This window comes from Pituophis catenifer, unplaced genomic scaffold (genome assembly GCF_029215685.1).
Source record: "Pituophis catenifer annectens isolate HBS135680 unplaced genomic scaffold, rPitCat1.0.hap2 SCAF_5, whole genome shotgun sequence".
Lineage (NCBI taxonomy): Eukaryota > Metazoa > Chordata > Lepidosauria > Squamata > Colubridae > Pituophis > Pituophis catenifer.
The window spans coordinates 102454033-102481582 of record NW_027256885.1 but is presented as its reverse complement, the minus strand read 5'-3'; the positions used below and the strand labels follow the sequence as shown (position 1 = coordinate 102481582).

Below are 27550 nucleotides of genomic sequence, written 5' to 3'. Positions count from 1 at the left end.
GAAAGCAAGAGTGAAGTAGAATTAAAAGAATCTGGAAGAATGAATGGGTCCTAGGTTAAGTAAATGTATGGTTTATGTTCCAGTGTCTGATCAAGTTGTAGATGAATTTGCATGATTACTTAGTTAATAAGAGTATTGGTCGTCTGGTTTAATAGGGAATTGTTTGAGGAATTTCACAGTGTTAACTGGGTTAAAGAGAATCTTGTCCTGGAGGGTATTTCCTAACCGTTTATTTTTCAGGCACACTCAATAATATATAGTTACTTTTAACAAAAGACGGTAGGTTTTGTGCAACCAATACCATTTTTAATACTGCTTCTTTCATTAGGACTCACGCTCTCAGTCAAAATCTCCAGCTGGGAGTCCTGCTTGTGTAAAATCTGAGAGCAGGTCAGGATCTCGTAGCCCATCAAGAGCTTCTAAACATTCTGAATCACACTCACAATCAAGATCAAAATCCAGGTATGTGTATGTTATTTATTAAAAACTTGAATATGTTAAACTTGTTTGATTGTTGGTTGGACCTTTCAATGGAAAATTTAGACATTGTAATAAGATTTTTTTATTGTCAAGGCTTGAAAAATATCCAGAAACTTCATAAGTAGCCATATAGTGATAATGGCAAAAAAAAGAAGATGATTAGAGAACGTTATGACATTGTTGAAGCCCGTCTGAACAGTTCTATGCATGTTTCAATGCAATTGTAATGTGCTTTAACAATACGCAAGCATGCACGTACAAATGTAGAAATACAGGTAAGACATTTAAGTTCATTGCTACATGTAGTTATAAAATACGAAAATGTACCTATAAGAATGTAAAAAGACTACCATGTTTCTCCGAAAACAAGACCCAGTCTTATTTTCTTTTGGGCCCCAAAATAAGCACTTGGGCTTATTTTCGGGGAGGTCTTATTTTTTTTTTATCACAAGGCCTGGCCTGGCTGGGCATACCCCACCCGCCCCCATGTGCGCACAGGAGGCGGCATCCACACCGAGGCCGACTTCAGCAGGAGGTGGAGGCAGGCGCCCAAAGGGCATCAGCCTGTGCGCCTTGGATCAGCTGCAGGCCGCTGTGGAGAGCATGGCTAGTGCCGCCACCATGAGGTGGGGTGAGAGAGCGAGAACGATCTGATCAAACCTCTGTGTGTGTGTGTCAGGGTTCCAAGTAACACCCCCAATGAAAGAAGACTCCGAGGCTTGAAGTTCCTCAAAGTTCTATTTTATTAGAGATGTCATATTGGCACATCTGGGAAAACCCAAATCTGAAAGCTTCCAGGTTTTTCCCACCCAAAGAAAAGTCCAGGTCCCTGCCCAGCACCCACATGTCCATCACATGGTCCGATCACAGCACCGTCCCAACTGGAGATGCCTCCCAGTCACACCCCTCCAGGTGCAGGGCAAGTTGTCCTTGACTCTGAGAAAGGAATGTTGTTATGACTATATATCACCCAATGGTGAAATCCAAATTTTTTACTACCGGTTCTGTGGGTGTGGTGTGGCTTGGTGGGCTGGCTTGCTGGGCGTGGCGGCGGAAGGATACTGCAAAATCTCCGTTCCCACCCCACTCCAGGGGAAGGATACTGCCTTGATAGTACAAGGGTTTAGTGCACCCTGTTATTAACACAGCTGCCTGCAATTTCTGCTGGTTCGAATCTCTCCAAGGCTCAAGGTTGACTCAGCCTTCCATCCTTTCTAAGGTAGGTGAAATGAGGACCCAGTTTGTGGGGGCAATAAGCTGACTTTGTATAAAATATACAAAAGTATGAAGGCTATTGCTTAAAGCATTGTAAGCCGCCCTGAGTCTCCGGAGAAGGGCGGCATATAAATCAAATTAAAAAAAAAAAAAAAAAAAAACTGCAAAATCCCCATTCCCACCCCACTCCTGAGGGAAGGATATTGCAAAATCTCCATTCCCACCCCACTCTGGGCCCAGCCAGAGCTGGTATTTGCCGGTTCTCCGAACTGCTCAAAATTTCCGCTACCGGTTCTCCAGAACCTGTCAGAACCTCCTGGATTTCACCCCTGATATCACCCCTGCTCCATACAATCCCCCCTCCCAGTTTCCCACAGTAGTAAATGTGGCAGGCCTGAAGGCCCAATGCAAAAGATGGCTTCCAGGCCTGACAGGCTGTCCCCCCCCCATCAGAAGATAGTGTCCTGTAACGAGAGTAACACGGGGTTAATTCAAAAGACTTAACACCCCCCCCCCCCGGGACCCTTGGGTTTATCAGGGTATTTATCATGCAATTGTTTTACTAGCCTGTCTGCTTTTACATCCCAGCTTTTAACCCAAGTAGCTTCAGACAAAGGGTACCCCTTCCAATGAACTAAATATTGTAGTCGACCTCTATATAATCTAGAGTTTAAAATCGTTTTTACTTCATAATGGGTTTCTCCTTGCACCACGATAGGTTTGGGAGGTGGTTGAGTTTGTGGTCTTAATCTAGACCCAAAGGCTTCAACAGACTACAGTGGAAAACAGGATGTACTTTTCCTAGAATCCGGGGGAGGTTAAGATGAACTGTCACTGGGTTAATTACTTTCACTATTGGGAATGGACCTAAAAACTTGGGTCCCAGCTTTTTACTAGGTAGCTTTAGTCTTATGTATTTGGTTGATAGATAAACCCGATCTCAGACATGGAAAAGAGGTTGAAGAGATCAGTGTTTGCCTGCCTGCTTTTTATATGCCTCAGCGGCTTCTGCTAGCACTTTTTTAGTGTTCTCCCAGCCTTTCCTCAGTGACTCCATTCTGTCAGGGTCATGGGGGAGGGGGGTTCTCTGGGCAGTTTGGGCATGGGTACAAAGTCCATGCTGCTGGTGATCTAGAAGGGGGTTAATCCAGTGCTACTGTGCACGGCGTTGTTGTAAACCACTTCAGCAAACGGCAGCAGGTCCACCCAGTTCTCTTGTTGGTAATCCACATAACATCTTATATATTGTTCCACCATTGCATTCGCTCGTTCTGCAGCTCTGTTCGTACTCGGATGGAAAACTGAGCTAAGTCCTTGTGTGCATCTGACCGATCTCAGGAACTCTCTCCAAAATGTAGCCGTGAATTGGACTCCACGGTCTGAGATGACCTGGCGGGGTATTCCATGCAGTTGGTAAATCTGTTTGATGAAATTCTTTGCCAGCTTTTTCACTGATGGCCATCCGGAACAGGCTGTGAAGTGGGCTTGCTTTGAAAATAAGTTGATTACTGTCCAAATGACTGTATTCCCCCCACTCTCTGGGAGCTCGACTATAAAGTCCATTGCAATTTCCTCCCAAGGTCGGCTGGGGCTAGCTACTTGCTGGAGGAGCCCAGGAGGTTTCCATGGTCTCATCTTCATGGCAGCACAGGTGGCACAGCTTTCATTTTCGGCCACCAAAATAGCTTCCTGGCCAGGTGCAGGGTTTTTAAGAATCTGAAATGGCCAGCCAGTCGGAAGTCATGGCTGCGCTGTAGTACTTCCAGTCTCAATTTGGCAGGGACATATAGCTTTGATCCCTTCCAAGCCAGTCCATCTCTCTTCAAGATATTTCTATTATCTATGAGCCATGGGTCAGTTAGAAGCACTGTTTTCAGTGCCGCTGTCAGCTTGTCACAGCTGGGATCGGGTTGTTGTCTGGTTTGACCCCTAGTGGTGACTTGTGCGGCTGATTGCGAGGGGGGAATGATAACGTAGACCCACTTCTTCCCAGTGGCTATAGAATTGGGGTTTTCTCGGTAGGGCATCAGCTAGCAGATTTTTTCCTGCTGGGATGTACTTCAGCTCAAATTTAAATTGTCTGAAGTATTGTACCCAACGGATTTGTTTGGGAGATAGTTTTCTGGGGGTTTTTAGAGCCTCAAGGTTTTTGTGATCAGTACAGACCTCGAAGGGCACTTTACTCCCTTCCAGAAAATGTCTCCAGGAGAGGAGGACCCAGTGGACTGCGTAGGTTTCTTTCTCCCAAATGGCCCACCTCCTTTCGGTGTTGGTGAGCTTCTTGGACATGTAGGCACAGGCAGTGGTGAAATCCAATTTTTTTTACTAATTTTTTTCTGTGGGTGTGGCTTGGTGGGCGTGGCAGGGGAAAGATACTGCTAAATCTCCATTCCCACCCCACTCTGGAGCCAGCCAGAGGTGGTATTTGCCAGTTCTCCGAACTGCTCAAAATTTACGCTACCGGTTCTCTAGAACCTGTCAGAACTTGCTGGATTTCACCACTGGGCACAGGGTAGGAGCTGTCCTTGTGGGTCCTTCTGTAGGAGTATGGCTGCCACAGCTACATCGCTGGCGTCCACTTGGATGATGAACTGTCGTTCTGGGTCCGGGTGTTGAAGGATCGGCTCCTCGGCAAAGAGCCGTTTTAATTTCTCAAAGGCTCTTTGGCAGTCCATTGAGCAGTTGGTTCGGCTGTGGTGCCGCAGGAGGAGACCCTGTTTTTAACAGTTCTGTGAGGGGCAGGGTGACTTCTGCGAATGCTGGGGTAAATTGCCTGTAAAAGTTTGCAAATCCCAGGAAGATTTGAAGCTGTTTGCGGGTGCATGGGGGCTGCCAATCTAGCACCGCTTTCACTTTTCCTGGATCCATTTCCACCCCTCTGCTGGATATTCGGTAGCCTAGATAATCTTGGGAGGTTTGATGGAATTAACATTTTGACAGCTCCGCGTAGAGCTTTGCGGCGAGGAGTTTTTTCAGTACTTGCCGCACTAGCTTTACATGCTCTGGAGAGTTTCGCTGAATATAAGAATGTCATCTAAGTAAACTAGGACTCCTTTGTATACAGGTGAAACTCAAAAAATTAGAATATTGTACAAAAGTTCATTTATTTCAGTAATGCAACTTAAAAGGTGAAACTAATATATGAGATAGACTCATTACATGCAAAGCGAGATAGTTCAAGCCTTGATTTGTCATACTTTTGATGATTATGGCTTACAGCTCATGAAAACCCCAAATTCACAATCTCAGAAAATTAGAATATTACATGAAATCAATAAAACAAGGATTGTACATAGAACAATATCGGACCTCTGAAAAGTATAAGCATACACATGTACTCAGTACTTGGTTTGGGCCCCTTTTGCATCAATTACTGCCTCAATGCGGCGTGGCATGGATGCTATCAGCCTGTGGCACTGCTGAGGTGTTATGGAAGACCAGGATGCTTCAATAGCGGCCTTCAGCTCTTCTGCATTGTTCGGTGTCATGTCTCTCATCTTTCTCTTGGCAATGCCCCATAGATTCTCTATGGGGTTCAGGTCAGGCAAGTTTGCTGGCCAATCAAGCACAGTAATCCCATGGTCATTGAACCAGTTTTGGTACTTTTGGCAGTGTGGGCAGGTGCCAAGTCCTGCTGGAAAATGAAGTCAGCATCCCCATAAAGCTCGTCTGCGGAAGGAAGCATGAAGTGCTCCAAAATCTGGTAGACGGCTGCGTTGACCCTGGACTTAATGAAGCACAGTGGACCAACACCAGCAGATGACATGGCTCCCCAAATCAACACAGACTCCCCAAATCCACACTGGACTTCAAGCTTCTTGCAGTGTGTGCCTCTCCATTCTTCCTCCAGACTCTGGGTCCTTGGTTTCCAAATGAGATGCAAAAGTTGCTCTCATCAGAAAAGAGGACTTTGGACCACTGAGCAACAGACCAGTTCTTTTTTTCTTTAGCCCAGGTAAGACGCTTCTGACATTGTTTGTTGTTCAGGAGCAGCTTGACAAGAGGAATACGACATTTGAAGCCCATGTCCAGGATCCATCTGTGTGTGGTGGCTCTTTATGCACTGACTCCAGCCTCAGTCCACTCCTTGTGAAAGTCCCCAACACTTTTGAATGGCCTTTTCCTGACAATCCTCTCCAGGCTGCGGTCATCCCTGCTGCTTGTGCACCTTTTTCTTCCACACTTTTCCCTTCCACATAACTTTCTATTAATGTGTTTTGATACAGCACTTTGGGAACGTCCAACTTCTTTTGCAATTACCTTTTGAGGCTTTCCCTCCTTGTGGAGGGTGTCAATGATGGTTTTCTGCACAACTGTCAGGTCAGCAGTCTTTCCCATGATTGTGATTCCTACTGAACCAGACTGAGAGACCATTTAAAGGCTCAGGAACCCTTTGCAGGTGTTATGGCTTAATTATCTGATTAGAGTGGGACACTAAGCCTAGAATATTGAACCTTTTCACAATATTCTAATTTTCTGAGATTGTGAATTTGGGGTTTTCATGAGCTGTAAGCCATAATCATCAAAAGTATGACAAATCAAGTCTTGAACTATCTCGCTTTGCATGTAATGAGTCTATCTCATATATTAGTTTCACCTTTTCAGTTGCATTACTGAAATAAATGAACTTTTGCACAATATTCTAATTTTTCGAGTTTCACCTGTAAGTGCTCATGTAGCACTTCATTTATTAATTGCATGAAGACTGCTGGGGCTCCCTGCACACCAAACTGCATGACTTTGAATTGGAAGCTGCCAAGCGGACATTTAAAGGCTGTCTTCCACTCATCTCCTTTGATTCTTATGTGATAATAGGTGTCAGCATTCCAGAAAGTCCCCGAGTCCAAGTAAAAACTCAGAGGCAGGCATTTTTCAAAGTTCCATTTTATTAGAGTAGGTATACTGGCACATCTGGGAAAACCCGAATCTGAGGGTTCCGGGTTTTCCCTCAGTAAATCAAAACCCCAAATCCAGCCCCTTCACCCATCAGTCTGTCACATGGTCCAATCATCATCAGTCCCAACTTGAGCCATCCCTGCAACCACTCCTCCTCTAGATGCATAAACACCATGACCTTGACCGAAGGGAAGAATGCTATTATGTCTAAACTACATTCACTCTCCTAAATCCCCCCTCCTACTTTCCCAAGTGCATGGAGTTGGCAGCGTGGAAGCTTCTGGTGCTAATATGGCTTCCAAAGCTGACAATAGTCTTCTCTCAAGTCCAGTTTGGTGAACACCTTGCCCTTGCCTAAGTGGCTTAGCATGTCCTTCATGAGGGGGAGGGGGTAGGTGTTCTCGACGCACACAGCATTAATACCACAAAAATCAATGCAAAGCCTCATTCCCCCCATCTTTTTTTTCTTTAAATAGTACTGGGACCACCACTCTGGATTTTGCGGGTTGGATAAAGGCCTGTGCTAGGTTGGCATCGATGTATTTTCTCAGCTCCTCTATTTCTTTGGGAGTCATAGAGTACATCTTTGGCTAGGGCAGCTTGGCTCCTGGCACAAACTTGATCTCGCAATCTTTTGGGCAGTAAGGGGGGAGGAAGTTGCAATCTTCCTCGCTAAAGACCCCCGACAGGTCTCTGTACTCTCTTGGTACCTGCGGGCTGCCGGGCAGTCCATCTGCGCTGGGGGCCGTGGTTTCAGGTTCTCTAGTGCTGTTGCGGTTTGTGGCATTTTGGCACTGGTCTGATTTTATGGACGGTAGCAGTCCGACACCTATCCTTAGCTTCCTATAGCCATCTTCCCACGTGATGGTCGGTCCCCATTTGTCTAGCCACATGAGGCCCAATATGATTGATAAAGTCATTTTTGGAGCTATGACGAATCAGATGAGTTCTTGGTGGCGACCCATTTCTAGCCTGACTAGTTCCGTGACTAGCGTGGCAGGGGCTCTGCCTATTAATGTCCCTCGAAATGTTCAAAGCGGATGGGGCGTGCTAGGGGTCTCGTGCGTATGCCTAGCTGTTCAACTATGGGGGGGCTGATTAGGCATCTGGTACAGCCAGTGTCTGACAGCTTCTACTTCCCCTTGGGGCCCTGTTTCTGGCACTACTATCCGGGTCTTGATAGTGAAAGGGTGGATGGCTTCACTTACGATCGGGTTGCCGCTGCCGCTGCTCCCTTCATAGATCCATAGCCACTGCTGTGCTGTACCATTCTTTTTTTTTTTTTTGTAAAAAGTTTTTCTTTATTTTTTACACACACACACAAACATACAATATATTTTTGCTGATCAGAGTATTTGGCCGGTTAACAAATTTAAACAATTTTTAATTTTTACAACTAAGATTACCATTTCTATACTTCCTTTTTGCCATAGTGTTCATTTTCATCTATTTTTTTTACCAATTTTACCCTTCATTTTCATCTCTAATTTTAACCAAATTCCAATTTCCCTTCTATTCTATATTAAACCCCAATCCATCATCAAAATAATTAATTTTATGATGTTGCAATTATTCAGTTCTTACAGGAGTAGTGAGCCCACTTATTTTATAACTTACATTTTCTTAAGTAATACAGTCCAACATTTTAATGTAATCAGTTACTTCTATAAGTATCTTTTCTATTTATATATTCAAACATTTAATGAAAATGAAAAAACAAATATAAGCATAGCTGTTCCACTTAGTTCCATTTTCATACATCAAATAATTTCCCCATATGTTCCTCCAAACCACATCTTAAATCATTTCTACTTTCATCACAATATATCATTAAAACTATTTCATCTATTACAATTTCCTCAAATTTAAAAAGTCTTCTGTTATCCTCTACTTGCTTCCCCTATGTATTGTTTCAAATCCTCACTTAATCATTTTAATACACCACCACCATAAACCATTAACAGTATTTCAATTATTACATTTTAAACTTATTCATATTTCTCAAAAAAGAAAAAAAAAGAAAAGTCCTCATCTAGATTTAAAAAATATAAATGATAATATTCCAATTATTGTACATTTCATTTTCACCATAATATACTTTACCATATTACTTGCTACAAATCACATTTCAGTTCTAAATGTATACCTCAAATTCCTCTTCCATTTCCTTCTCCTTTTCTCCCTTTTCAGTTTTACTTTTACCTTTTTCTTTCCCCTTCTTTCCTGCACTTTAAAATCCTGATCTCTCCTATTTTGCCCTATGTTACCCATTGTTCCCTCTCTTTTCTCTTTTTTTATTTCACCACTATTTGGCCCGCTGTTTAACCCAATATTGTCATTCTGTATATAAAAATTCTGGATTCTTCTCTTCTGCCCTATATTTCCTCTTTCTCTCGTTTGTGTTTTTTCACTGTAAATCCCAGTGTAATCATTTAAATTCTTTATATCCTTTCTGTTCCACTCTTCTTTCCATGTTTGTCTCTTTCTATCCTCCCTATTACTTTCATTGTTAATCCCAATGTAATCTTTAAAAACCTCTTTTTTATTATTACTATCCACATATTCAAATACATTTTCACATTTGGTCTCATTTTCTTTATCTTCTCTATCTTCAGACTCTGTGTGTTGCTTCTCCCTCTTTGTTTCCTCATCAGCTTGCACATATTCTTTCCCGTTTTTTAGGTCCTCAGATTTTGATTCCCCATGTATCATTGTAGTTATTTCTCTTATTTCTATTAAGGATATTGTTGTTGTGTTACCAACCAGCAGAGTGTAGAGCACAGAGAAACGTTGCTGAGAGCAATGAATAAGAGATGTGCAAACTGGTTTATCAAAAGTTTACTTTATAGTGAAAAAACAATCTCATAGTCTTTTAAACAAATCCAAGTCTTTGCCAGTTAAATCAGTCCAGTGATACAAAAATCTTCTTACCACACAAACAGTAGTTGGTTAGAATAACAAACTCACTCTGGTTCACAAACCACGATGGTAGCAGATCCATCCAACGATGATAGCATAATGATAGCAACTCCTCACACTATGGTAGCTTATCATCAACTGAATACATTACAGTACCTTTCTTAAATACGTTCACAACTAATTACAGCATGACTCAGCATTACAATGAATCAGCAGTAAAACTTTAAAGTCATACAATACATATTCAGATTAAAGTTACAGAACACATATATTGCCTGGACAACTTGTTAGGCCAAACCATATCCTAACAATTTCCATTTTCCATGACAAGTACATCACTTTAATCATTTCTCTGATTTCCTGTGCCATTTTATTCCTTTTAAGTTGATATTGTTCCAATTTTAAAAGTTCAGTAGTATTCCTCTCCCCCCCCCAAAGTCAAGCCGCTTGCAAACAAACGGATCCTCCCCAAAAGTTCTCACGGCTATTATCTGTAAAGTTCATGATTTTCCAAAACACAGACAAAGTTAAAATGTTCCTTTTTTGCTCCTGATGGTGTCTCTTACAATCCACAATTTCCGGTTATTTAGCAAGTATCCATTTTGTTTCATTATGTTAACGATCTTAACTAGTTTCTCTTTTTCTTTTTGGCTTTGAGAATACCAAGTCAATTTTGTAATTCAGTCCAAGTTTAAACAACTCTTCTCCTTTCTTTTTCCCTTTGTTTATACAACATTTCTGTTACAAGGCTTATTATCCATTCTCTTTTTATTTCTCTTAAAGTTCACGAGAAAGGAGAGAAAAAGGATCTAATTATTCCTTTCCGATCCTTTAATCAATCTTGGGGTAATTTCTTTCATTTTAAGAATTTCCACGTTATTTTTCAAATCGTTTTATTCAAAAATCAATTTTCTATTTCGGGTTCTTTTTTTGTCTCTTTAAAAATACGCTCCAATGTCCTCTTTTCTTTCCCCCATGCTTATTAGCCGCCGTTTTCTCGCTGGGGGTTTCAGGTTTTTTTAAAAAAAATTCCCCTTATGAGTTGGCTAACTCACCCGGCTCCAAAAACTCCGATCAAATCACTGCTCCTGCTCCATGCTTAGTCCGGGTGCCCCAGCTTCGTGACAGCCGCAATGGCTGCCGCCCCCGCCGCCAAGTCATAGAAACTACCTCTGTCCATCGAGGAACTTGCCTGTTCCTCTTGGTCTTCCGAGGTGCCTCTCCTTCACCCCCGTCCCTACAGGATGGTTCCGGTCCGAAGACCCCTTGGCAGCGGTTCGTCAGTCCGGGTTTTTGCGGAGCTCATCAGAGCCCACAAATTCCCCGACTGTCTCGCCACGACGCTTCCGGTCATCCCGCTGTACCATTCTTGAATGCATTCTGGTACTCCCCTAATGCTGTAAGCTTGTCGGAGGTCTGGATCGAGGGCCTCCTTGAAGTGGTGGACTAGGAGACGCTCCAGCCATTCCTTCAGTTTCCCAGCATACTCCCACACTAGTTCCTTGGGAGGCCGGCCCGCTTGCTTCAACACCTTGATCTGGGCCTCGGCTTCTACTCAATGGGTCATATCTTCAAACCGGCCTCAAAGCAGTTGGACGAATTCATCAGCATCTTCCAGCTCGGGGGCTTCCTCGTCATGTAGTTCAGCTATCCACTCCGCCGCCTCTCCTTCATTCATGCCATCCGCAATTGCTGAAATCAAGTCTCGATCAGTTGCGTATTGATCCCCATAACGGTTGATGTAAGTCCAGACTCGATTGAGGAAGTAGGCTAGCCTTCCTGGGGTCCCATCAAATGTCGCTCTAAATCGCGGAGGGGGATCGGCTGGTGGACTGGCGCAGGCTGCTGGGCCAGTATCGGTGGTGGGGCCATGACCGGTGGCTGGAGCTGCAGCAGTGGCTGGACCGGTATCGGCGGCGGGGCCATGACCGGTGGCTGGAAATGCACTAGTTGATAGAGCGGCATGGGCAGCAGGATTGGGACAGGTGTCCACTGATATTGCACCCACCCCTGGCCGAGGTAGAATGCCCATCCGGGAGGGATCTGGTCAGCTGGAGGCAGTCTGAGGACCAGCTGCTGGGGTGGAGTACTAGGTCCCAATAGCCCCAGTTGTGGTCCCTGTAGCACCGGGCTGGGCTGGCTCAGTGGGCTTTGTTGCTGCACCATCCCCATTAGATGGCTGTCATCCCAGTAGACCGAGCCTGATGCGTGAGGTTAAGGAATGAACCACTCCATGCTGAGTGAAAGGAGGTAGACATCCCGCTCAGTGGTACTTGGGTGTTACAGTCCAGGTACCACGTAGCTGTTCAATCCAGTCAGCCAATGAAGGTATTTGTGGTTTGTCCTGAGGCAACTCTGGGATGGGTACAAAGTCTTGACCTGAGACCACCTTGAACGGAGTAAAACCAGTACTGCAAACGGCAACAGGTCCACCCAGTTATCTTGCTGATAATTTATGTAACATCTAAGGTATTGTTCCAATATCAAGCTAGTTCTTTAACAAGCCCCATTGGTCTCAGGATGGTGGGCGGAGCTTAACCCCTAGGCGGAGCCTAACAGCCCCAGGAACTCCTTCCAGAAGTGGGAGGTGAACTGAACCCCTCTGTCCGAGATTATTCGCTCCGGAACTCTGTGTAATCTATACGGAAACCTGGTTGGGCCAAGAGGGGAGGGGGTCCCTCTCGTTGAAATGTGCCCACCAGGTTTCCGCGCATTCCATCGGCCGAGGTTGCAGGGTAGGGGCTGGTGGGGGTAGCAGTTATCATTAAAGATGGTCTGAGACCGAGGGAGGCCACTGTTCCTCAGACGGCCGGCTGTGAATCCCTCCTTGTGAAATGGGGTCATGGGGTTCAGATGGGTTTGCTGATCACGTACCTGGCTCCCTGCCACATAGCAGCAGCCCTGCCCGAGCTACTCAACGTCATCGCCGCGGTGGCGGTTGATACCCCTAGGCTTATGGTCATGGGGGATTTCAACTTGCCGTCTGTGGGTGAGGCGTCTGAGGTGGCTCGGGAGTTCATGGCTTCCATGACAGCCATGGACCTGACCCAGTTAATTCATGGCCCTACCCACACGGGGGGAAACACTTTGGATCTGGTTTTTGTCTCTGGACAGTGGTTGAGTGATCTTGAGATAGGGGATATAGTTACTGAGCCCTTGTCATGGTCAGATCACACTCTCCTTTGTCTCGACTTTGGAACCGCTGCACCCCGCCGTAGGGAGGCGGAGCCGGTAAGATGGTTCCGCCCCAGGCGCCTGATGGAACCTAACAGGTTCCAGATGGAGCTTGGGCCATTTCCTGAGGCTCTGGCACACGCCTCGACTGGAGACCTAGTGGCCGCCTGGGATAGGGCGGCCGCTGGAGCTCTGGATCGGGTCGTGCCTTTGCGGCCTCTGACCCGGCGCCGATCTCATTTGGCTCCTTGGTTCACCGAGGAGCTGAGGGAGTTGAAGCACTGGAAAAGACGCCTAGAGAGTAGTTGGAGGGCCAGTCTTTCGGAATCGGACCGGACACTGGTAAAATCTCATATTAGAAATTATCTAGTGGTGATAAAAGCAGCGAAATATTGCATCATCAGATAACCGCCCGGCCGCCCTCTTTAGGTTGACCCGCTCCCTGCTCCACCAGGAAGCGTGGGAGGACCCCTTGGAGGGTAGAGCCGAGGATTTTGTTCAGTATCTGTATGACATAATCGCTCAGATCCGGGAAGATTTGGACTCTGACTGGGTAGTCTCGGGGAGGGACTGGGGCAGGTTTTGAGAATGTTATCTGGGATGAGTTTGATCCTGTGACTCCTGAGGACGTGGACAGGATTCTGGGTAGACTGAACGCGACCACTTGTTTATTGGACCCGTGTCCCTCCTGGTTAGTGCTGGCTTCCCGGGAGGTGACGCAAGGCTGGCTCCAGGGGATTATAAATGCTTTATTGGGTGAGGGTGACTTCCCCGCCGCCTTGAAAAAGGCGGTGAGGCCTCTCCTCAAGAAGCCTTCCCTGGACCCGGCAGTGTTGGCTAATTATCGTCCGGTCTCCAACCTTCGTTTTGTGGCGAAGGTTGTTGAGAGTGTGGTTGCGCAACAGCTCCCCCAGTACCTGGATGAAACGACGTATCTGGATCCGTTCCAGTCGGGCTTCAGGCCTGGGTACAGCATGGAAACGGCATTGGTCGCGTTGGTTGATGATCTCTGGAGGGCTCGGGACAGGGGTTGCTCCTCTGTCCTGGTCCTATTAGATATCTCAGCGGCTTTTGATACCATCAACCATGGTATCATGCTGCACCGGTTGGAAGAGTTAGGGGTGGGGGGCACTGTACTACGGTGGTATCCCTTTCTCCGACCGGTTGCAGTCTGTGTTGGCAGGGGGGCAGAGGTTGACCCCGAGGCCCCTCATATGTGGGGTGCCACAAGGGTCGGTCCTCTCGCCCCTTTTGTTCAACATTTATGTAAAGCCGCTGGGCGAGATCATCCGTGGTTTCGGGGTGAAGTACCACCAGTACGCTGATGACACCCAGCTATACATCTCCACCCCGGACCACCCCAACGATGCCCTTGAAGTGATGTCCCGGTGTCTGGAGGCCGTGCGGATCTGGATGGGGAGGAACAGGCTCAGGCTCAACCCATCCAAGACCGAGTGGCTGTGGTTTCCGACGTCCCGATATAGTCAGTTGACGCCATCGCTGACTATTGGGGGCGAATCGCTGGCCCCCACGGAGAGGGCTCGCAACTTGGGTGTCCTCATGGATTCACGGCTGTCTTTAGAAGAGCACTTGACGGCCGTGACCGGGAGGATTTTTCATCAGGTTCGCCTGATTCGCCAGTTGCGTCCCTTTCTGGATCGGGACTCCCTACACACAGTCACTCATGCCCTTGTCACCTCCCGCCTGGACTATTGTAACACTCTCTACATGGGGCTCCCCTTGAGGAGCACCCGGAGGCTCCAACTGGCGCAGAGTGCAGCCGCGCGGGTGGTTATGGGAGCAACATGGCGCTCCCGTGTGACACCTCTCCTGCGTGAGCTGCACTGGCTCCCGGTGGTCTTCCGGGTGCGCTTCAAGGTTTTGGTCACCACCTTTAGAGTGCTACATGGCTTAGGACCTGGTTATTTACGGGACCGCCTTCTACCACAAACAGCCTCCCACCGGCCGGTACGCTCTCATAGAGAGGGGCTCCTCCGGGTGCCGTCAGCCAAGAAGTGTCGACTGGCGGCCCCCAGGGGGAGGGCCTTCTCTGTGGGGGCACCCACTATCTGGAACGAGCTCCCCCCGGAGATACGGAGGATCCCGGATCTGCGCACTTTCCGCCATGCTCTTAAGACCCTCCTATTCCAGCAAGCCGGCCTGGCCTAATTTCCTCCCCTTTCTTTTGAATTTTTAAATTGGAATTTTAATTTGTTTTAAATTATTGGGATTTTTAATTGTCTTGGGCTAAATTATTTAATTCGGTTTTAATTATGTTTCTAACTTTTGTATTTATGTATTTTATTTTGTGCCTGTTCACCGCCCTGAGTCCTTCGGGAGTAGGGCGGTATATAAATTTAATAAAACATAAACATAAAACAACAAACAAACACATGCTGGACAAACAGTTTAGCCAGATTTTTAGCCGAAGGGATCTTGGGACATGGTATAAAATGCACTTGCTTGGAAAACAAATCAGTAACCACCCAAATGACTATTTTCCCCACTTTCGGGCAATTCAACAATAAAATCCATGGATATCTCCTTCCATGGGGCTCCCGGTCTGACTACACTCTGAAGTAACCCAGGGGGTTTCCCAGGAGGCTTCTTTGCTGACGCACATACAGGGCAGCTCGCCACGTAGGCTTCTATATCTTTCTTTAGAGCCAGCCACCAGAATTGTCATTTAACTAAATGCAATGTCTTTACGAATCCAAAATTCCCAGCGATTTTAGCATCATGGGCGTGTTGTAACACCGCTCCCCTCAGGCTGGCGGGGACATACAGCTTCGCTCCCACCCAGGCGAGACCCTCACAAAGTGTGCACTCATTGGAGTGGGCTAAAAACCACTCATCAGTTTTTAATGCTTCTTTTAACTGCTCGCTCAAGTCGCCGGACAAGGTTAGGTCCCCTTTCGCCTGGGCTCTGGTAACTACTGGAGCAGCCAGCTGTTTTGAGGGGACAACCGGGCGAATCACTTCCGCCTGAGCACTATTGTATTGAGGTAGTCTCAAGAGAGCATCTGCCATAAAGTTCTTTCCCCCAGGAAGGTAGCGCAGAGAGAAATTAAAGCGGTTAAAGTGTTGGGCCCAGTGGACTTGCTTAGGTGACAACGTCCGGGGCGTTTTTAGGGCCTCTTAAGTTTTTGTGATCAGTCCACACCTCAAAAGGGTGCTTCGCCTGTTCCAGGAAGTGCCTCCATGTTAGCAGCGCCCAGCAAACAGCAAAAGCCTCCTGTTCCCAGATAGCCCATCTCTTCTCGGTTTCAGATAATTTCCCTCGGCATTGGCTTGAAGTAACACTGCCCCGACAGTCACATCGCTGGCATCGGCCTGGATGACAAACGGGGCCTCCATGTCAGGGTGTTTAAGGACCGGTTCAGCGGCAAACAGTTTCAGTTTTTCAAAAGCCGCCTGGCATTCCATAGTCCACTCGAGAGGCCGGGAAGGTTTTGGCTTTGCCTCTCCTTTTGTTTTCAGGAGGTTAGTAATCGGTAAGGCAATCTTCACGAATGAGGGGATGAACTGTCGATAGAAGTTAGGAAAGCCCAGGAAGCTTTGTAGTTGTTTACATGTACATGGAGGTGCCCATTCCAGGACTGCCCGGACTTTCTCCGGGTCCATTTCTATCCCCTCATGCGAGATGCGGTACCCCAAATAGTCAATTTTAGTCTGGTGGAATTCGCATTTTGACAACTTAACATACAGCTCAGCAGCTCTAAGTTTTTTCAGGACAGCTCTCACCAGTTTTACGTGGTCGTCCATGGTCTCTGTGTAAATAAGAATGTCATCCAGGTAGACCAGGACCCCCTTGTAGAGGTGCTCATGCAATACCTCATTGATCAGTTGCATGAATACTGCTGGGGCCCCTTGTAATCCGAAAGGGAGCACCCTAAACTGGAAACATCCCAGCAGGCAATTGAAAGCAGTTTTTCATTTGTCACCTTCTTTAATCCGAACTCTGTAATAAGCCTCCTGTAAATCCAGCTTAGTAAAAATCTTCCCTTTGAAGAAGGTGGGCTAGCATGTCTTTCAGGAGGGGTATGGGGTAGACATTTTCCACAAAAATGGCGTTTAAATTCTTATAGTCAACGCACAGATGAAGTGACCCATCTTTCTTCTGGAATATCACCTGGGCAGCTACTCACGGCCTAGCCGGTTGGATGAAGCTGTGTTTTAGGTTTTTATCAATAAAGTCTCGTAGCTCCCCCAGCTCCCGGGGTGTGTGTGTGTGTGTCATGGGGTAGATTTTTGGTTTAGGGAGTTTCACCCCTGGAAGGATTTCTATACTACAGTCTGTAGGCCGATGGGGGGGGGCAGCACATCTGACACCTTCTCACTAAATGCCTCCCGGAGGTCCCAGTACTCTTGGGATTTTTTCCTCCCCCACAATGTGTTCCGTTGCGGCCGCCGCCAACTCAGTCGCCGCTTTGGCCATGCAATAGGGGCTCCCCCCTGTCTTCCCTTGCTGGCTAGAGCAGATGTGCAACACGCCCGTCCTCCAATTTATGCGCAGGTTCCATTTTCGGAGCCAGGGCAGCCCAAGTAGAAGGGATCGTTCCATGCCAGGGGACACAATGAAGCTCAAGAGTTTCTTGGTGATCTCCCATCCACATCTCAACTGGTTTGGTTACAAAATGGGCTGCCCTCCCCGCTACCGACCCGTCTAGCTGACAGAATGGGATGGGCCTTTTCATCGTTCTTAGTCTTAGACCCATCTTTTCCACGATCTCAGGGCTGATGACACACCTTGTGCACCCCGAATCTAGGAGGGGTAGCATCTTCCCTTGGGCCCCGGTAGTTGGTACCTTTAGTTCCACTGGGATGGTCATGGGTCACCCACTCTGACTTACCATGAGGTCCTCGTCAGAATCAGTTTTGGTTTCGCTGTCATCGGCGGGGGTCAAAGTTCCCAGCTCTCCCTGGTTCGGGGGAGCGAACTCAACGACTTCCACCCCTTTTAGGGCGGTCTCGCGGGGTTTGGCGGGAGGTTTGTCGGCTCTCCTCCCTCCACCAGGGGTCGCCTTGGGTCCAGGCTTTGAGAAACAATCAGCCACTCGGTGCCCCTCCTTTCCACATCTGAAGCACGTGGTGGACTTTGACTTGGAAGCCCGCGGGCCCCCTGGCGGCCTTTGGAGCCCCCTTGTGGGGTGAGGAGGGTGGCTTGTTCCAGGTTCAGCCACCACGGTAGCGATCTCTGGCCAAATCGATCTCCACGTCAGCAGCCAGCACGTACCAAATTTGCAGATCCCGAGGGACTCCTCGGGAGCAACAATCCTTGTAGACATCCTCATTGAGGCCATCCTTATAGCTTTCCAGCAGGGCAACTTCCAGCCACCCTCTCATGTAGCTCACCAGCTCGCGGAACTCCTGGGTGTACTCAGCCACCGATCTCCGCCCCTGACTTATGGACTTCATTCTGATTCTCGCCTTTCGGTCAGCTAATGGGTCCTCAAAGCGCAGTCTGAGAGCTGCCATAAACTGGTCATAATCAGCACACCTCCCAGCTGCAGTGAAAGCGCTGAGGAAAACTCCAATTCACTCCCTGTTACGAGACATCTCCATCAGCTCGCTTCCCCCCTCCCAAGTAACAAGACATTTGTGATCTTGTTCAGGAGGGGGGTGCGGACCTGGCAGGTGTTACAGAGACCTGGTTGGGCCAGGAGGGGGGTTTCCCCTCGTAGAAATGTGCCCACAAGGTTTCCAAGCATTCCATCAGCCGAGGTCACAGGGGAGGGGCGAGGGGGGTAGCGGTTATCATTAAAGAAGGTCTGAGACCGAGGGAGGCCACTGTTCCTCAGACGGCCGGCTGTGAATCCCTTTTTGTGAAATGGGGTCATGGGGTTCAGATGAGTTTGCTGATCACGTACCTGGCTCCCTGCCACGTGGCAACAGCCCTGCCCGAGCTACTCAACGTCATCGCCACGGTGGCGGTTGATACCCCTAGGCTTATGGTCATGGGGGATTTCAACCTGCCGTCCGTGGGTGAGACGTCTGACATGGCTCGGGAGTTCATGGCTTCCATGACAGCCATGGACCTGACCCAGTTAATTCATGGCCCTACCCACACAGGGGGAAACACTTTGGATCTGGTTTTTGTCTCTGGACAGTGGTTGAGGGATCTTGAGATAGGGGATATAGTCACTGAACCCTTGTCATGGTCAGATCACTCTCCTTCGTCTCGACTTTGGAACCGCTGCACCCCGCCGTAGGGAGGCGGAGCCGGTAAGATGGTTCCGCCCCAGGCGCCTGATGGAACCTGACAGATTCCAGATGGCGCTTGGGCCATTTCCTGAGGTTCTGGCACACTTGGTTTACCGAGGAGCTGAGGGAGTTGAAGCGCCGGAAAAGACGCCTAGAGAGTAGTTGGAGGGCCAGTCTTTCTGAATCTGACCGGACGCTAGTAAGATCCCATATTAGGAATTACCTAGTGGCGATAAAAGCAGCGAAATGTAGCTATTTTGCTGCTCTTATTGCATCATCAGATAACCGCCCGGCCGCCCTCTTTAGGGTGACCTGCTCCCTGCTCCATCAGGAAGCGCGGGAGGACCCCTTGGAGGGTAGAGCCGAGGATTTTGTTCAGTATCTGTATGACAAAATCACTCAGATTCAGGAAGATTTGGACTCCGACTGGGTAGTCTCAGGGGGAGAGACAGGGGCAGGTATTGAGAATGTTATCTGGGATGAGTTTGAGCCTGTGACCCCTGAGGACGTGGACAGAATTCTGGGCAGACTGAACGCGACCACTTGTTTATTGGACCCGTGTCCCTCCTGGTTAGTGCTGGCTTCCCGGGAAGTGACACGAGGCTGGCTCCAGGGGATTATAAATGTTTCGCTGGGTGAGGGTGACTTTCCCGCCGCCCTGAAAGAGGCGGTGGTGAGGCCTCTCCTCAAGAAGCCTTCCCTGGACCCGGCAATGTTGGTAAATTATCGTCCAGTCTCCAACCTTCGCTTCGTTGCGAAGGTTGTTGAGAGTGTGGTCGCGCAACAGCTCCCCCAGCACCTGGATGAAACGACGTATATAGATCCGTTCCAGTCGGGCTTCAGGCCCGGGTACAGCACGGAAACGGCATTGGTCGCATTGGTAGATGATCTCTGGAGGGCTCGGGACAGGGGGTGCTCCTCTGTCCTGGTCCTGTTAGATCTCTCAGCGGCTTTTGATACCATCGACCATGGTATCATGCTGCACCGGCTGGAAGAGTTAGGGGTGGGAGGCACTGTGTTGCGGTGGTTCTCCTCCTTTCTCTCTGACCGGTCGCAGTCTGTGTTGACAGGAGGGCAGAGGTCAACCCCAAGGCCCCTCATATGTGGGGTGCCGCAAGGGTCGGTCCTCTCACCCCTCCTGTTCAACATTTATGTGAAGCCGCTGGGCAAGATCATCCGTGGCTTCGGGGTGAAGTACCACCAGTACGCTGACGAAACCCAGCTGTACATCTCCACCCCAGACCACCCCAACGATGCCCTTGAAGTGATGTCCCAGTGCCTGGAGGCCGTGCGGATCTGGATGGGGAGAAATAGGCTCAGGCTCAACCCATCCAAGACCGAGTGGCTGTGGTTTCTGACGTCCCGATATAGTCAGTTGGTGCCATCACTGACTATTGGGGGCGAATCATTGGCCCCCACGGAGAGGGCACGCAACTTGGGCATCCTCCTGGATTCACGGCTGTCTTTAGAAGACCACTTGACGGCCGTGACCGGGAGGATTTTTCATCAGGTTCGCCTGATTCGCCAGTTGCGTCCCTTTCTGGATCGGGACTCGTTACACACGGTCACTCATGCCCTTGTCACCTCCCGCCTGGACTATTGCAACCCTCTCCTTGAGGAGCACCCGGAGGCTCCAACTGGCGCAGAGTGCGGCCGGTAATGGGAGTGACATGGCGTTCCCATGTAACACCTCTCCTGCGCGAGCTGCACTGGCTCCCGGTGGTCTTCCGGGTGCGCTTCAAGGTTTTGGTTACCACCTTTAAAGCGCTCCATGGCTTAGGACCTGGGTACTTGCGGGACCACCTACTACCACCAATAGCCTCCCACCGGCCGGTATGCTCCCATAGAGAGGGGCTCCTCCGGGTGCCGTCGGCCAAACAATGTCGACTGGTGGCCCCCAGGGGGAGAGCCTTCTCTGTGGGGGCACCTACTATCTGGAACGAGCTCCCCCCAGAGATACGGAGGATCCCGGATCTGCGCACCTTCCGCCGCGCTTTAAAGACCTTATTATTTCACCAGGCGGGCCCGGCCTAATTTTTTCCCTCTTTCATAAAAGATTTTTAATTTTTAAATATCTTTTAGTATTCTATACGTTCAATTTTAAAATTGGTTTTAAATAGTTCGGAGTTTTAAATTTGTCGGAGCCAAAATTATTTAATTTGATTTTATTCTACTTTTAAATTTTGTATGGATGTGTTTTATTGTTTGGCTGTGCACCGCCCTGAGTCCTTCGGGAGTAGGGCGGTATAGAAATCAAATCAAATAAAATAAAAATAAAATAAAGACAGCTCCCCCCCTCCCCCCGTTACAATGGCAGCCGTAGCAAGCAAGCAATATAGAAGCGGAGACTGACAGCGGGGAGAAGAAAGAGGGAAAGCGGCCAATTGAGAAACCCCCCGCCGGCCAGTCACTGATGCGTCGCCATTGCTGCCGCAGCAAGACAAGGGGAGAGAGAGTAATCCGATCCAACCTCGGAGAGTTACAGTTTTAAGAAAAAGTATGTGAACCCCTTGGGATTACATGGAGTTTTGCATGAATTGGTCATAAAATGTGCTCGGAACTTCATCTAAATCACAACAATAGAAAAACACAGTCTGCTTAAAATAATACTACACAAACATTAGATGTTGCCATGGTTTAATTGAACATAACATTTAAACATTCACAGTGCAGGGAGGAAAAAGTATGTGAGCCCCTAGCCTAATGACTTCTCCAAGAGCTAATTGGAGCCAGGAGTGAGCCAACCTTGACTCCAATCAGTGTGATGATATTGGATGCGTTGCTAACAGCTGTCCTGCCCTTTAAAAACACACACCTGTTTTGGGTTTACTGGTTTCAAGAAGCACTGTCTGACGTGAACCATGCCTCACAGAAAAGAGCTCTCAGAAGACCTACGATCAAGAATTGTTGACTTGCATGAAGCTGGAAAGGGTTACAAAAGTATCTCCAAAAGCCTTGATGTTCATGTGTCCACGGTAAGACAGACTGTCTACAAATGGAGAAAGTTTAGCACTGTTGCTACTCTCCCTAGGCGTGGTCATCCTGTAAAAATGACTGCAAGAGCACAGCGCAGAATGCTTCATGAGGTAAAGAAGAATCCTAGAGTGTCAGCTAAAGACCTACAGAAATCTCTGGCACATGCTAACATTTTTGTTGACACATCTACAATAAGGAAAACATTAAACAAGAATGGAGTACATGGGAGGACACCACGGAGGAAGCCATTGCTGTCCCAAAAAAATATTGCAGCACGTTTGAAGTTTGCAAAAGAGCACCTGGATGTTCCACAGCACTACTGGCAAAATATACTGTGGACAGATGAAACCAAAATCGAGTTGTTTGGGAAGAACACACAACACTATGTGTGGAGAAAAAAAGGCACAGCACACCAACATCAAAACCTCATTCCCCACTGTAAAACATGGCGGAGGGAGCATCATGGTTTGGGGCTGCTTTGCTGCCTCAGGGCCTGGACGGATTGTTGTCATTGATGGGAAAATGAATTCCAGAGTTTATCAAGACATTTTGCAGGAAAACGTACGACCATCTGTCCGCCAACTGAAGCTCCGCAGAGGATGGGTGATGCAACAGGACAATGACCCAAAGCATACAAGTAATTCAACAAAAAAATGGCTTCAACAGTACAGAATACGCCTTCTGGAGTGGCCCAGTCAGAGTCCTGACCTCAACCCGATTGAAATGCTGTGGCATGACCTTAAGAGAGCGATTCACACCAGACATCCCAAGAATATTGCTACACTGAAACAGTTTTGTGAAGAGGAGTGGTCCAAAATTACTCCAGATCGTTGTGCAGGTCTGATCTGCAACTACAGGAAACGTTTGGTTGAGGTTATTGCTGCCAAAGGAGGGTCAACCAGTTATTAAGTCCAAAGGTTCACATACTTTTTCCTCCCTGCACTGTGAATGTTTACATGTTATGTTCAATTAAACCATGGCAACATCTAATGTTTGTGTAGTATTATTTTAAGCAGACTGTGTTTTTCTATTGTTGTGACTTAGATGAAGTTCAGAGCACATTTTATGACCAATTCATGCAAAACTCCACGTAATCCCAAGGGGTTCACATACTTGTTCTTGCAACTGTATACCAGGGCTTGTGGCGGACACACGGACACGCAATCAGATCGTTCTCTCACCCCACCTCATGGAGGCAGCACCAGCCATGCTCTCCATGGTGGTCGGCACTGGTTCGTCCTCCCCCCCTCCCCCCCCCGCCTCGCTTCATTCATCTTTATAGGAGGCTGAGTGATGCACGTGGGGCTGCTGGAGCTGCCGCAAGACAAGGCAGTTGTCAGGATGCAGCTCCGTACCCCCCGTCTTGCTTCATCCTCCCCCCCACCCCCTCGCTTTGTGGCTGCCGTACCAGTGTGTTGCTCAGCCTCCTGATCCGTTACGTTGACGAATAAGGGGAAGAAGTGAAGAATGAAGCGAAGCGGTGGGGGGTTGGAGGACAAAGCAAGGCGGGGGCTGTGGAGCTGCCCCAGGTGCCCCGCACTGGCTTACCTGAGGGCGCTTCAACCAGGCCACTCATGCCAAATCCTCACAAACCCCCAGGGCAGCCACATCCCTTCACTAACCTGCTTTCCAGGTCCATTTGCCACTGCCATGGGCTGGGCAAGAAAAGTAGTCTCTGGAGCTACAGTAAAAAAATATAGTTCAGACCTTCCAAGTTCTCAAGAAAAAGAAAAAGATCTCATGAAGTTGGAAGGTCTGAACTATTTTTACAGTAGTCCCACAGACTACTTTTCTTGCCCTGCACGCAGTGGTGGAGAATGGAGCTGGAAAGCTGGTTAGTGAAGGGATGTGGGTGGCGGGATAGGATGTCAGTTTGAAAAGGGTTCGTCCTCCACCCCCCACCGCCTTGCTTCGTTCTTTGCCACTTCTTGCTCGCCACCGTAACGGAGCAGGAGGCTGGGCAATGCACTGGTTTGGCAGCCACAAAGCGAGGCGGTGGGGGGTGGAGGACGAAGCAAGGTGGAGGGTGCGGAGCTGCCCCCATGCCCTACACCGGCTTACCTGAGGGCCCTGCAGCCAGCCCGTCAACATCCTGACAGCTGCCTCGTCTTGCAGCGGCTACAACAGCCCCATCCAGGACCTGACATGCATTGCTCAGGCTCCTGCTCCGTTGCGGCAGTGAGCAAGGAGAAGCAGGCCAGTGTTCACGCAGGGTCCTGAACGGGGTTTATGGAGCTGCCGCAGCGAGGCCAGGCAGTTGTCAGGATGTTGATGGCCGGGCTGCGGGGTCGTCAGGTAAACCAGTGTGGGGTACATGGGACAGCTCCGTACCCCCTGCCTCATTTTGTCCTCCACCCCCAACTTTCTCGTTTCGGCCTCCACACCCCCGCCCTGGCTTGATTTTTACGGCTGTGCCTCGCCCCACCTCGTACAACCAGATGGTGGGTGGGGTTTAACTAGGCCTTATTTTGGAGGTAGGGCTTATTTTAGGCACAGGTGCTAAAATCGGGTTAGGGCTTGTTTTCAGGGAAGGTCGCATTTTCAGGGAAACACAGTATTTGAACAGAAATTCAAAGGTTTCCATGACAAATTGTGTCCCAAATAAAAATACATGAATTTCCTCTCATTTTGTACCTTCTAAAATGGGGTTCCAGTGGTCATGCAGCTTTAGGAGTTTTTCTGCAGTTTACTGTTCCAGTTCACAATTTTGAGACGTAATATTTCATTTCCTTGCCTTAAAAAAAATAACGTGTTTCAGGGTAGGTGAGGGTTGGAATTTTTTGGGGTGGGATTTCCTTCATATATGATTCCAGCATGTCGCTCAAAGTGCAGACCTTATCCTGAAAAAGGTTGCATGTTAGTTTTTGAAAACAACAAGCTTAATGTCCTAAATTTTGGCCAGTTGATATATAAATGCCTTCAGTTTTAAACTGTCATTAATAACTTTTGATACTTGATTTTGATGGTCTATTGCAGTTCTTATATGAAACTATATTTTTAACATTTAAAGGTCTAGATCCAGAAGACATTCTCACAGGCGATACACTCGCTCTAGATCCCATTCTCACAGGCGGCGATCACGAAGTAGATCATATACCCCAGAATATCGGCGTCGAAGGAGCCGCAGTCACTCTCCAATGTCTAATCGAAGAAGGCACACTGGCAGCAGAGTATGTAGTGTAAGCTTGTAGGAATATTATGATTTTCCATTAATTAAATAAAATTGGTTGGCTATAACACAGTTTCTGTAGTCAAGAAAAAAGGACAAGCCTTGACATTTTCTACTTTCTAGACCTAGCGGCATTCATTTTAATCTACCAAAAGCTCCTTTTTTAATAATACATTTTTATTAGTTTATCAAAGTATAAAATACAAAGCAATACAAGTAATAGAAAACTGGGGGGGGGGGCGGGGGAGAGAGAAAATATGGAGTAAAGAGGGAAAAGGAAAGAAAAAGGCACTGACTTCAAAGTCTCTTTAGCACAGTAGAAGATAACATTACAACCTCAACTTTTTTACTTTTACACAACAGTATATACCGTGTTTCCCCGGAAATAAGACCCGGTCTTATTTTCTTTTAGGCCCCAAAATAAGCACCAGGTCTTATTTTGGGGGGGATGTCTTACCAGCTTACCTTAGGAACACCACAGCCAGGCCTCCCATGCCCTGACACCTGTCATGCTGCTGCCTGACCTCTGCAGCCGCACACGGCCGGACGCCACATGGCACATTGCACCGGTACCCGCCACTTGTGGCAGGACACCCCGTGGCTCGTTGCGCTGGTGCTGCCTCTCACGGCAGGAGACCGCATGGTGGCACCGACGCAAGGTGCCATGTGGCCTGCCACAAGTGGCACCGGCACGATACACCATGTGGCGTCTGGCTGTGAGAGGCCGCAGAAGTCAGGCAGCAGCACAACAGGTGTCGGGGCATGAGAGGCCTGGCTGCGGCGATCCTAAGGTAAGTGGGTGCGGGGCGCCTGGGGCAGCTCCCCCCCACCCTTGCTTGATTTTTACGCAGGCGCCTCACCCCCACCTTGTACAGACAGTGGGACGGAGTGGGCGGGGTCTTAACTAGGGCTTATGTTTGGGGTAGGGCTTATGTTTGGGGTAGGGCTTATATTAGGCGCACGTAAAAAATCAAGCTAGATCTTATTTTCGGGTAAACATGGTACTAGCCCCTTCTATAGCAACAAACCTATCTAATCAACAAAAAAGCGTTTCTTTTTTTTACATTGCAAGGACAAAATCCAGAAGCAATTTCCAAATAGAAACAAAAGTAAATATATTCTCTTCTTTGAATAACAGAATCAATTTAAGCATCTCTGCTTCTCCTTGCTGTTGGGAGATTGTGAGATTTAAAATGACAAACCTCATAGAAAATAAGGCAGAGACCATGAACAAGTAAAAAGCAGATTTATTATAGATATATATATAGGTATATATATCATAAGCTTTTGCAAAAGGGTTCTCCCATGAAAGAGAGAGAACATCTTACAGGTCCGAATACATGGTTTAAATACATTTTCGTACAATCAGCAAAACAATTAAAACGCCCCAACACCCCCCCCCCTAATCATTGTTTATAGGACGTTACATAAAGTTTTGGCTTATTCAGCATCATATTCCCGGATTAGAAATTACCAATGGAATTACCCTTCCTATACATCCTTAACAAAAACAATTAATAGGAACATGGTATCTTCCTTCCTCCTATTAATTTAGCTTTCGTCAGCCTGACCCAACTCAGAATGTACTAACCAAGTTTATGGCTGTGCTTCCTCAGGAAAGGCGTCATACATACTTCCCCTTTCTAAGTGTCTTACACAGCTAAATAGCTTGGGGTTAGCTCAGGTCATATGAAGGGTAAATATGGAGTCGCTTAGGCTATATTCTTTACAGGAATAATTCCATTTCTCTCATTCGCGGTGGCGGTTGATACCCCCAGACTTATGGTCATGGGGGATTTCAACCTGCCATCCGTGGGTGAGGCGTCTGAGGTGGCTCGGGAGTTCATGGCTTCCATGACGGCCATGGACCTGACCCAACTAATTCATGGCCCTACGCACACCGGGGGAAACACACTGGACTTGGTTTTTGTCTCTGGACAGTGGTTGAGTGATCTCGAGATAGGGGATATAGTCATCGAGCCCTTGTCATGGTCAGATCACTCGCTCCTTCGCCTTGACCTTCGAACCGCAGCACCCCACCGCAGGGAGGCGGAACCGGTAAGATGGTACCGCCCCAGGCGCCTGATGGAACCTGATAGGTTCCAGATGGAGCTTGGGCCAATTCCGGAGGTTCTGGCTCACGCCTCATCTGGGGACCTAGTGGCCGCCTGGGATAGGGCGGCGGCTGGAGCCCTGGATCGAGTCGTGCCTTTGCGGCCTCTGACCCGGCGCCGATCTCGCCTGGCTCCTTGGTTCACCGAGGAGCTGAGGGAGATGAAGCGCCGGAAAAGACGCCTAGAGAGCTGTTGGAGGGCTAGTCTTTCTGAATCTGACCGAACACTGGTAAGATCTCATATTAGGAGTTACCTAGTGGCGATAAAAGCAGCAAAGTGTACTCACTTTACTGCTCTTATTGCGTCATCAGATAATCGCCCGGCCACCCTGTTTAGGGTGACCCGCTCCCTGCTCCACCAGGAAGCGCGGGAGGACCCCTTGGAGGGAAGAGCCGAGGATTTT

General features: G+C 48.1%; 1 protein-coding gene across 3 annotated transcripts in view; it reads left to right on the top strand.

Annotated features, from left to right (window-relative positions):
• Positions 1–27550, top strand: part of TRA2A (transformer 2 alpha homolog) — an 83182-nt gene that overhangs the window by 13806 nt on the left and 41826 nt on the right. For 2 of the 3 annotated variants that reach the window (XM_070944445.1, XM_070944443.1), the window contains exons 2-3: positions 329–462; positions 24875–25043. In XM_070944445.1, coding sequence (XP_070800546.1) covers positions 329–462; positions 24875–25043 — 303 coding nt within the window. The remainder of the gene's footprint in view (positions 1–328; positions 463–24874; positions 25044–27550) is intronic. The other variant, XM_070944444.1, reaches the window with a different exon arrangement.